At 46.6% G+C, this 12,122-nt stretch overlaps 1 protein-coding gene across 2 annotated transcripts; it reads right to left on the bottom strand.

Annotated features, from left to right (window-relative positions):
* Positions 1-6,481: 6,481 nt before the first annotated feature.
* Positions 6,482-9,543, bottom strand: LOC134185808 (uncharacterized). Of its 2 annotated transcripts, XM_062653689.1 has the most exons (10): positions 9,315-9,424; positions 8,211-9,249; positions 8,103-8,141; positions 8,007-8,039; positions 7,794-7,943; positions 7,557-7,727; positions 7,419-7,475; positions 7,027-7,123; positions 6,853-6,961; positions 6,482-6,795 (listed from the first exon to the last, which is right to left on the bottom strand). In XM_062653689.1, exons 2-10 carry the CDS (start codon positions 9,117-9,119, stop codon positions 6,630-6,632), a joined length of 1,731 nt encoding a protein of 576 aa, XP_062509673.1. In that variant the 5' UTR covers positions 9,120-9,249; positions 9,315-9,424; the 3' UTR covers positions 6,482-6,629. The 2 variants fall into 2 exon arrangements, with proteins under 2 accessions (XP_062509673.1, XP_062509672.1); XM_062653688.1 differs by having other exon boundaries at positions 8,211-9,543.
* Positions 9,544-12,122: the final 2,579 nt, after the last annotated feature.

Raw genomic sequence — 12,122 nt, 5'->3', positions numbered from 1 at the left:
CACGCACACAGAAGCGGGTCCGGTGAACCAGCTCACTCCGACTGCAGCCTGCGCATCTAGCACTCTGGGAATTAGAGGATGGCGTACAGTGGTTGGCAAGCGCACTTAGAAATTGCGCTAAAACCTAGATTGTAGCTACGTCTAAGCAAAGAAAACGTGAAAAATTGACTTTCACCATTCGTCCATTATTTGAAAAGTAGAGTAGCCCCATCTCACAATCCCACTGTAGAGCGAGTCCACGTGTTACTCTAGAGACAAAATCTACACACACACACACACACACACACACACACACACACACACACACACACACACACACACAAACACACATTTGACAAGTTTTCAATCTACTCAGCGGCAGCGCGCGTTAGATCGTACAATACACATTGCTTTAGTTAGACTTTGACTGCAGCGGGCGCATCTTACACTCTACTATACCGTTAGAGACTGGCGAGCCACGTCACATCGCCCCACTCTATGGGCGATAGCAATTTATCTGCGTCCTATTACTCTGCATCTTTGACTCCTTACTTTGACTGAACGAGTATCATTTGACTCTTTACCTTGACTGGACGACTATCATATCTGCCTGATGCCAGACTGCATACCGGCAAATACAAGTGGGTGGAGCCCAGTCAAAGCCCCGTATATTCCTCACTTTGGTGCTTGAGAAGGCAGGGCTCTCCAGACCAGACTCCGTCTCCTGTCTGTCACGTGGAGTTCATATGACCCCTACGGAGAGGAGAGACAGTGGCAGAAATCACGCTGCTCGTGGCGCCAACGGAAACTATGCGGATGAGAACTGCGCAAGCCCGGCAGGAAATTGCACGCATGCTCGCGGACATCCCCTTGTCAGGGAGCCGCGGCAGTCAGGCGCCGCCAAGGCGAAGTCAACTTTGTGTAACATTATTTAACTCCTTACCTTGACAGGACCTGAGAGGAAAAGCGGCAACAACGAGTGGGCGGAGCCCGGCCAAAGTCCGTATACTCTTCATTTGGTGCTTGAGGAGGCAGGGGTCTCCAGAACAAGCTCCGTCCCAAGCAGAAGGAAGGGCTCAAAGAGCCAGCCTCGGTCGACCCATGCCCCTCTTTACAAACATTCTCCAGTACTACAACAACTCTTTAATACTTTGCTGCTTTTGCCGCACTATGAGTGTAGCGGCAAAAAAATCACAACACCGCATTAAAGTATTCAAGTAACTCTGCTCAAACTGCTAGCGTGCGAGTTACTTCTGCTAAAGCGTTGGCGTCCAGCCTTATGTACAGGTGGTAGGCGTCGCTGCCCCGGCGACCCGGTGCACTAATAGTAGAGTCGTCCACTCTCCTGGCGGCTACCGTAGTCGCTGCTACGATTCTAAAACTATGACCCAAGTAGAGTTTGCCGTTCACCCTCGTTGCAGAGAGAGCTTGCAGTAACTTGTCCACTAGTCGACGACGTGAGAGTAGAGAACCGTCGCAGAAACTGAACAACGGTGCATGTCGGGCGCCCCTGCGAGCTGCATGCGCAAGGACGGCTGCTAATGGGCAAAGCGCATTGCCTGTCCCTCCAAGGCGAATCGTTCTTCCACGGCAAAAAAAAGGATCAGTCTTGAACTGTTTGATACTCACACTGACCACGCGTGGACCTTCCCTGAATTCGATGAATATGTTGGACGGCGGCAGATATCAGGTGGGATCAAAGTCTCCAAGTGAGTCTACCATACACTCACCGGCTCTGAGGAACCCAAAGAAGCCTAGGCAGCAGGCCGCCCACAGCATTACGACGAAAAATTGGTCTGCACGTGGTGACCAATAGAAATGCAGTTTACGGAGAATGTTTTCGGTGTTATGGGAAGACGGGGTCGTTGCTGACGAGATTTATGGAGACGCTTTACTCCGTGAAGGACGTACTCGAAACGAGGCAACCGAGAGGCAAACCAATCTCCGCGACCTTCGAAAATAAGGAAGTGACGTTCTGCCGAGAGATAACACTTAATGATGCTATGCGCTAGACGTTCTTCATACAGCGATGCCGCAAAGCGACAGAGAGTTTCCTCTGACAACACATAGCTGAAAGGCCAGACGGACGACATAAGTCTAGACAACGGATATGACCACTTCGGTAGGTTCCTGCAGTACTCTTTGCTATACCTGCGGCAAATAGGCAAGAAACCGAAGTCTCCAAGTCTGATGTCCAGTCGAGGTGATCGTCCTGCAACAGATTCTTGACTTCCGGCGGTATTGACTCTGAATTCGATGCGGAGGAGGAGGAGGAGGAGGAGGAGGAGGAGGACCAAGAGGAGCGTCGACCACGCAACGTCGTGCCCTCTCCTCCCGCAAATACGAGCAAATTGCTTCTTTCTGTTCTTTTGCGGATTTCATGTTTCTCTTTGCTGCGCGACTCTGGTACCTGCTGTAGTGAAAGCCGATTCTAAAACCATGATTAAAATCACAGACGACCATAGCAGCAAACTGGGCGTCCGGGTGGGACAACAACTGTTCTTTCCACTTGGCGACGTTAACAGTTGCGGAGATCGTCATGGACCCCGTGCAAAATTTCGGACGGCACTGGTACAAAGCAAGCAAGTCCGCTATATAGCGATACCAAGCGCCAGCCACCTTGCACGATGATAGTACATTGTCTGGTAGGGCTGACTCACCTGCAACAAACGCACGGCCAACAGAGGAGACCAAGCTACCGACAGCGTCAATTCAGCGCACTTATAATTGTTTACTTAGATATATTCCACAACGTCACGGGTACTAACACGTATCTTGGCACCATGCACTGCGTGCCACCACGCATGCTAATGAACCGCACATCGGTGCAACACGAGCAAGCCAACAGCGAAATCTAATTGAAGCGGCTCGACCAGAGACTGACAACTAGTGGCCACATAGTGTTCTGTAACCGGTAAACTCAACACTGGAACGCAAAGAACGAACAAACAAAACAAAACACACAACGGTCGGTGTCAGCGTCTGGCTTGACCCAAAGCAATCAATAGTGCTTTGCTGTGCTGTGGCAGCGTCCAGGGAACGCGTGACCTTTGCACTTTCCTCCCTTCCAACCGACGGGGGAGTGGACCTCTCGATACGTGCCGACCTTGCGAGACCGCTTGCCACACTATAAGCAAGCATGGCGAAACATGCAGCTCGGATAACCCTTACACCCGATTGGATTATAGTTCTACCTCGTGCAAATCGGGCGATCTGCAAATCCTGGCCCGGATCCACAAGTATCCGTTTTCTGCGGAGTGACCCCGGCGATAAGAGGCACCCTCCCGACCAGCTTGCACCATCCCTTGCTACCTCGACCACGCGTACGAGACTACGAGGGCTGCCGTGAACAAGGCACAGTCCTCAGACTTATGATCTTCTTCCAAACAATGTTCGCAAACAAGAGGCCAGCCGACCGAGTTGGCATTAAGAAATTGCGTACAGCGATAGTATGGGCTGATCCCATTGCAATGCCGGGTTAGTAGCAGCCGTTTTTGCGAAATAGAACGTCGAAGGAGCGTCAACCTTCTACTCTATTGCGCCGTGCCTCTCTTGCAATAAGCCGTGCGTACGCGAAGAGATCGCGTACCCGGTGGGGTGGGCTTTTGTGAGGACTGCTGCGTATGTAGCGAAACATGGCACCCACGTGCCCAGATCGAGTACTCTCCTCAACTGCCGTTGCCCTTGGGGCAGTTCAGAATCGGCTCATCGCTTGAGCTTCATATTATCTGGCAGGAGCTCCGCAGGGTCAATAAATTCCAACGACTGTATTCGTTCAATTTCGCCTGAATAGGTGAGAATGTCTCCGCTAGCGAGAACCAGTCGGAATGTTTGCTAACCAATTGGCGATCTCCCGAAATGGTCGGGTCTTTATCTACTCCGGCCTGCTCTCGGTCGTCTACTGCCACATGAACCAGATCGATCGGGTTCTGTAGCACTCCCAAACCTAGAAAGTACAGACGTTCAATCCTGAAGAGCCTCGTCGCGCCCCCTCCGGCCCCAACCACATCATTTGCATAATGAATTATAAATTACGACCCCGTCCACGCGACAGCGATACGCTCTCTCAACTCTGGCTAACCGATGTTGAAGTACCATGCAATCTGAGGGGCGTGCCTATTAACTTTATTGTCTTACAAACACTAAGGCTATTGCCATTGCGGCCAAAACTTCTGGAGATACAGGCTTGCCAACTTGGGCAGCCATGCAACAGCTTTCCACTGCGCCAACCACATCATTGCATTACATACCGTGAGGTGAGACTCTATACACCAACCTAACTGCGACACACCAACACTAATTAACATCAAGCAACGAGGGGCTGCATGCGGCCATACTATCCATAGGCAATCAGCTAGTGGTCGTTGCAACCGATCTCTCGTCTAGAAGCGATCGAGTTTTATAAACTTGAGATGCCGTGCAGTAGCTGGCGACTGTCCTCACCCCCGTGATGTTTCATATACCATGGATTGCATGTTTGCGACAAAGCCAACGTGATTGCGGCAAGCCAACGACACGATACGTGCTTGTGACCGTCACCCAACCACTGTTAGAGCATTATGCCGTCAAGGGCTGCGGCCCTGCTATCAGTGCTTGATTGTTGGCGGCTGCGCCCACGCCCTGCTTAGCGCGCCATTGTCCGTGACACGCTTCTTGGCCATGTGATGTACGCTACCCGGGCTGCGGCCCAACCCGCGTTATTAATTAACGCGTGCCGATTTGGCTACAATCGAGTGCTGCTCCTGCCTAGCAATGCCTTGCGTGTCATAGATGGTAACTCTGCATAGTGCTATACGTCTCTGGGCAGCAGTCCAACTACTGTTAGCTAATTAAAGCGGACTGCGTCTGCGCTGTCTGTACTCGATTGGTGGCTGCTGCGGCCCGTCTTCCTTGTCGCGCCATTCTCCATGACAGGCCACTCAGCCACGTGATGTAGGTTTCCTGGGCGCATGCTTACCCAACGTTATTAACTTAATTACTGCGTACCGACTTGGCTACACTCAAGTCTGCTGTTGCCAAGCAATGCCTTGCGTACCATATACGTCTCTGGACTGTGGTCCAACTACTGTTAACTTATTACCTAGGGCAAGGCTGCGGCCCAATCACTGTTAGCCACTTAGAGCAAGGTTGCTGCCCAACCATTGTTAGATCGTGCCACCCATGAGATTCGATGGCGGAGGCGACGGCCACGCCCTACCTTCACGCCATTATCCATGACAAGCCACTCAGGGATGCGATCCCCGAGCTGCGGCCCAGCCAACGTTAGTACGCATACGGACTTTGGCTACACTCGAGTGCTTTTGCTGGCACGCAATGCTTTGCGTGTCATAGATGGTAGCTCTGTACGATCAACCGTTCCCGCCATTGTCATTACGACCATGCCCCGATTAACGCGTCATGCCCCTGTGCTGCCGAGTGGCGGGGAGTGTGTTATGAAGTATGATTCATAGTCGGGCTAATACTTCCTCGCACTTGAGTCCCACCACTCTTGGCCTCCTACGGTGTCACCAGCAACGGCCGCGGGCTGCGGCCCACCTATCCTAGCTCTTGCGAGTCCAGATCCAGATTCTTGCATTTCTCTGACGCATGCCAACGCTACCAACACAACTAGCCTGTTATTCGTACCCACTGATCTGTGTTGGTGTCTGGTGGATTGCCCGGATCGCTGATGGACCTCGCGGAGAGAAGACTTGTTTTGCTGCCTATTTATCTGTTGCTTGCAGCAGAGACACTAGCTGAGCTTCGTTCAGTTGTACAGTTCCGGTAGCAGTCGTTCGTGATCGGACATCTGGAAGCTAGCAAGAAAGCACACCGCTCGTGGCGCCAACGAAAACTATGCGGATGAGCACTGCGCAAGCCCGGCGAAAAATTTGCACGCATGCTCGCAGACATCCCCTTGTCCGGAAGGCGCAACAAGCTCGCGCGCAGCCAAGGCGGAGTCAACTTTGTGTAACTACGTTAAACATCATTTCACACTCCAGACTACGCATTCCCAATCTCAGGCTGTTCCCACATTAAACGTCATGATCTATTCATGGAGAATGACGTCGACGCCACTTCCGTGACATACGGACGGACGAACGCACGCACGGACACGCGGTCCCGGTGAGCCGGCTTAAATCCTCTGACTGCATCTTGCACTCTACTTTAGACCAGAGGATGGCATACCGTGGGCTGGCGAGTGCACGTCACAACGGCATACTCGGTTAAGTAATTGAACAAACAGACTCCGGCGCATCTCATTGCAGCCCGCTAAAGTCTTGTTTCTGGCCGTCGAAGGCAGTCCGGGCGAAATCCGACTCGACCGTTCGTCTCGGACGGCCGAACTCGACCGGGCCGCCGCGTTTCACGACGATCCGAGGGCGGCGTCGTGTCGATCGGTGCGTTACAGACATCCAGACAGACGGAAGCGTAGTTGGCGTTATAGTATAGAATTACTACTACTATTACTATTATTATCGGTGACACGAAGTTGGTATCAGGTACAGTTTGACAGCGTGGTTCAGCAATGATTCTGTAATGAAAAGTCAAAACAAAACGCAAACTTTGTCTAATCATGCAGCATACCGCAGCAGATTCATAGCTAGATATATATGTTCCTAAAATGCAACTACACCGCACTAATCAATTCAAAGTGCGTATTCGTGTTTCTAAAGTGTCGCATTGACTTGAGCAGTTGAAGCTCTTTGTCCGCTTTGACGTCTATTTCTAAGAAAAGCGTTGTTTCGATCCATCTTGTACGTGCGAAAGCATACGTTTTTTTCAGCATACCGGTTGCCAAACTTTTGAATATTAGTTTTATGTAATGGTTTCAAACTGTAAGGTAAACATCACACACTGTTACGTCCGGTATGTATCCAATGAAAAACTTACAATTGAATTGGTTTGACAATTTTCTTTAAAGTTATCTCGTCTGGACAAAAGAAGAGAAAGATGCAATCATCATGAAAGCAGTCCGCCATGTTAAGAAGAACGGTTTGAGCTACAGACATATTAGTGGAAGTTAAGTAAACAGAATATGGTAAAATAGACATAATGAAATTTTACTGGTGGCTATCCTGTCCGGAGGTTCCAAGCGAGACACTACAACAAAATCGTATTTCGAATTTCGTGATGTTGGTGCCGTTTTCAATTGTTCCAATAACTATATAACATATTACAGAAAAATGGTTTGTACATAGAAAAGCAAAATTTAAATGTAATTAATTAATTTGTCTCTGATGTCATTAATTGTATACCTAATAGAAAAACTGTATGTCCGTTTAACAAACGAGTACTGATTTGGATGGGGCTACTGCCTAGTTTGCCGACTAGCGAGACGAGTAGAATAAAGTACATTGTTGTTGAGACTACATTTCGGGTGCTGTTAAACGTCACAATTCTCAAACTGTACACATTCAAGGGTGCACACTCATCATGCTAGTCACAAGACATCTTACCACTAACAATCTTGATGCATCTCTTGCCATCATAATTGTGTCGGGAACGGTAAATATCTATACCAACGGTCATAAACAGGCATCATTTGCTATACTTTAATACATAAATGTTTAAAGACTGTTTAAACTTTTAATTACCTGCAAAGCACCGAAATCTTCTCGAAACAATGTTTCCTCTTTGGTAGAAGTCATCAGAGTTGCTTGTTCTTGGTCACGTAACGACGCCACTGTAGGAAATGCATCCTGATCGGGTGATCGCTTAGAACTTTGTGGAGGATCAAAATTTGTGTTAAAGTCAACAGAGACCAGCTGTATGCACGAGCATTTCTAATTGCAAATTATATCGCACATGCACAAAAACAAAGTATAACTTACGAAGCGACAAAGGTAGGACAAATTTAGTGTAGCTCCTCTGCTGCCGCAGAAAAGATGTAAACCACATTTATAATAACATTTATCTTTCCTTTTAGCAAGAGTGTGAATAAGATGCCAAAAACCAAGCTTTGTAGAAAAGATAGCAAATTTCTGTCACAAAATCAACGTCTGTTGCTATTTTGATGCATATTGCAAAGAAACCCTTAAATTTACCTCATAATTATTAGTTGTTTGAGAAAAGATATCCTATAACATGGGTCACGTTTCACACAGTTGTTACTTACTGCACATGACAAAGAAGCTGTTTACTTCATATTCACTAGCGCCAGATCTTTGAGCAGAGGCATCCTATGATAAGATTTACGGTGTAGAACGTTGCAGTTTGCTAATCAGCTTAAATTTATTTTTGGTTCTTACATATTGGAAAAACGCGTCGTTGTCAGGATCTAGAATTTCTTTCAATTTCTCCGTGCGATAATCCCAATCTGAACAGTCACTTAACAAAAGCAATTGATTTTGAAATGTAACGTACTCTTTATAGTCTTTTTCCCACAAGCTGTGCAGTTCTATATCAAACTGCACTTCACAAAACGTGGTACCATACCCTTCGTCATTTGCAAACAGCATCATAACCATTAGGTATAGATCACTCCAGAAAAACCGGAGCCGTTTCTTTTCTTTCCATTCTGCTTGACGAGAACAAACATAATAGAAAACCATTGCTTTTATTTCATAGTCAAGGTCATGCCAATGAAGATCATATACGTTCCCACACGTTATCTTTTGAATATTATCATTGAAACGCACTATGAACCAAACCGGTATACAATTGTATAGACACACAAAAAATATGAACAGAAGAATAGAATAATTAGCCGTGTGCAGCCAGCCGAGAAAGGTAGCATCTTCAAATGTACAACGAAACTGAAACGGTTTATCCAAGCAAGTCCTCGTGATATTTGTAGACAGTTTGAGCGTAAGGTTGGTATTTGGCAAATCTGGCAAAACACTATCACTGCTGTTAAAATCACTGAAGTTGGTACATACCACTCCCGAGATTTCAGCTAAAAACCAATTTGGTAAATCAGAAAAACCAACAAATTCGCACTCAAATAGTTCTTCAAAGTTTCCGTTGATATACACCAACCCAGATACAATGAGACATATCAATCCTACTAAAACTTGACAGAAGTTCTTTACCAGGTACCTCAACACTAAATTTCTGGTGTTAGAGAATTTGCTTTGCAGACACCTCACTGTTTCTATTGTGTCCCCTGAAAATAGCCCAGTTTGTTTGTCTCTGTACCGATCAATGGTAAAGGCCATTGAGAAGAACTGCTCTAGTATTGGTTGATTTAACCGTTTCCATACCAAATGCGGTAGCAAAATGAATAACCCTTCTGCAAGCAACAAGAACGGAACCAATTCAGCTGTACGAGTCGTCTTTGCGCAATATCTGTTGACGAAAGTAACCTGGTCGCGACTGAAAGCAGCGGGGCACAAACAACTGACGTCTCCAACCTCAAATAATTCCTCACCAAGTCCAATTACAGCGATAGCCAATATCAGATAGCCAACGAAAACCGGGATCTGATCCGAGAAGAAGTCATTGTACTTAACTCTCTTACTGTCGTTTCTTGGAGCTTTTGCCGAGCTGTAAATAAAGGTTCTTAGCATCTCGACGCCTGTTTGGAACTCCTATTTCGACTCTAGCTAGAATCACAGCAACAATCCACAGCGGGAGTGTCTGGTCTGGCCCGGTCGAGCGTAATCTAAATCCAACGCTCACGTGACTACAAACTCGATTGCATTCTCATGATAATATATAAACAGCCGCTGAATCGGACGTGTAGAATGCATTTTTAGACAACAAATTTCTAATAACTCAGGGCCCGCATGCACTTTTTTGGAATGCTCTCAAGAGGCTCGAAACGGATGTCGACAATTTCAAATGTTAATTAAATCAAAATGTGTCCAGCCCCATCCTCACGTTCTTGATGTAAATTAGCAGCTAGAGCACTGCACATTTAGCAGTCTGTCGTCCCACGTGTCGTTTCTTGCGTGAGGAGTAGCTGTTTCGTGTTGTTGCCGGCCAAATCAGTCGTAGCAGCCGAGGGTGTAGCTAAGCACCAGTGCTTCTTCATTGCTCTAGAGTGGGTTTTCTACGCGGTAAAACTGTTACACACACAAGTCAATAGAACGAATTAGGGGCGTGAGAGCAACTGATTGGTTTAGTTTACGCCCCTCTAGTATTCCGTAGAGTGCAACTCCATACTTTCATTTAGTCTAGAACAAACGAAACAACCGTAAACATCATGCAGACGTCGACGTGATCTGTCCGTGGGTTATTCGCACGGACCGTGAAGACATGTTCTGTGCAAATGCACGTTGTACAAAGTCACAAATGAAAAGGGCCCCTTTTGAGGTCTAGGAACCTAGATCGTAACCTACCATTACCAAGGATGCTGTTACTAGCCTAAGCTACTCACTCAAGTTCAACTTAATAATACGTTAGTGCTCATTTACGGCCACAAAGTTTGCACGACGATTTACGTCTTTTAGATCTTCCCTACATCCCGCTACCAAAATGATACCATTTGGCTTCATTCCACCTTTTGCCCGTCCCTATATTTTTAAGCGTGCTTGGAGTCAAACTGATACCACCTGCCCGCCCCCGCATTTCAATCGTGGCTAACCGAATGTGCAGCTGAACGTGGTACCCTTTATACTGCAGCGAGCACACTCACTCTGCGAATTACCATCGCAGAGTATAAGTGGAGTTACCCTCCCTCAGTGTGCGAAATAGTTTTTGTCAATTTAAAATTTGCCGGACATTATGCTCGAATTTCTATACAAAACTAGCATCAGATCTCCATCAAATTTGAAAAGCCCATTCGTGACCACGGACGAAGCGTGTTGTTTGAAACGGTTTCCTAGTGGGAATGTCAATATTTTTCGACTGTACATGTACCGCCTGTACCCAGAGCCATATACGGCTCTGCCTGTACCCAGAGTCGTATCTCTCTCGGCCTCCCAGACCCGTGTAGCGCCGATATAAAATGGACGATTTTGAAACGGCGCTACACGGGTCTGGGAGGCTGAAGCTACTGTACCTGTGTTTATCTGCCAGGGTACGGTAAAGAACAAGCTAATCAGCCATAGCTAGTAGCGTTCTAGATGTCTTTAATAGTACAGTACACTAGTAGCTACACCGTGATAGAAGAGCCATCTCACTAACTGTATTGCCTAACTCCATCTATTCAAGCCCGAGAGAGGCTTGCAGCATTGTTGTGTCCTGCTCCGAGGTTTCATAAATAATACACACATATTCACACTGCAGTCTGGAATTCCACCGATACAACTTCATCACATGTTATTACACATACCTGTCTAAACATACAACAGAAGGTATCGATTAAATGAGACATCCTACCATTACAGTCTTTCTATTAATCCAAGTACAACAATCTAGGTAACCGTACTGTACGTGTACCAAACAGCTATGCAGAATTCACTGAATCTGGAAGGTCTGTCGAAGACCAATTGTGTAGTGATAAAAGAGTACATTCAAACCCACAATACTCCAATTTAGCTAATAGTATAACAAGCATTCTAGTGATAGTTCTGACAGAATTTCTGAATTATGTCTGGATCAGTACAACTGCCATGCTTACTGACCAGTACAACTGCTATGCTTATCCATCAATAAGACTCATAGTTCCAGTTCCACACCTTAAATAAGTAGTGAAGTATAACAATTACTAGTATGGTTAGAATGCTGGATAACGAGGGAGTAGTTGGGCTGTGTCTCCACTTGTTGCTCTTTAAACAGGTTTAACGTTAAACACGTTTAGACTCTAAACACGTTTAGTTGACAGTGTCTCCATTTCTTCATTTACTCCGGGCTATTACAAGACTTATCCGGGACTTTGCTGTATCTCGCAAATTCGTTTTTTGTGAACCAGACAGTGAGAAATCGTCTTCTGGTCGTCTGAAGGACAATCAGAGACACACAAGTCTCTGTCTTCGCCGAAATCTCTCTCTCCTGACACTCAGCATCAGTCTACGCACTCTCTGACATTGCGTAATTCTGTGTTCTTCCAATAGTCTCCAAAGAAAAGAAAGAACTAACAACCATTGTCGTGGAACGCGTGTTACTATCACGTGACCGTTAAACCTAAACCACTTTCGTTAAACTACCTCTGAAACATGTTTAGCAAAAGCTGTTTAGGTTTACAGTTAAACAGGTTTAACGCTAGTAGAGACGAATTATTCTTAAACACGTTTAGACTTAAACAGGTTGTAAACATGTTTAAGTCCTAGTGAAGA

Source organism: Corticium candelabrum, chromosome 10 (genome assembly GCF_963422355.1).
Source record: "Corticium candelabrum chromosome 10, ooCorCand1.1, whole genome shotgun sequence".
Classification (NCBI taxonomy): domain Eukaryota; kingdom Metazoa; phylum Porifera; class Homoscleromorpha; order Homosclerophorida; family Plakinidae; genus Corticium; species Corticium candelabrum.
The sequence above is the reverse complement of the archived record's forward strand: the minus strand, read 5'-3'. Positions and strand labels throughout refer to the sequence as shown.

What these genes read in the sequence shown, in the direction of transcription:
- LOC134185808 (XM_062653688.1), bottom strand. Translation starts at nt 9,470, where the DNA reads ATGCTAAGAACCTTTATTTACAGCTCGGCAAAAGCTCCAAGAAACGAC. An exon ending in CTGGCGCTAGTGAATATGAA is followed by an intron (nt 8,040 to 8,102) that starts GTAAACAGCTTC and finishes CCCATGTTATAG; the next exon opens with GATATCTTTTCTCAAACAAC. An exon ending in TCCGGACAGGATAGCCACCA is followed by an intron (nt 6,962 to 7,026) that starts GTAAAATTTCAT and finishes ATATGTCTGTAG; the next exon opens with CTCAAACCGTTCTTCTTAAC.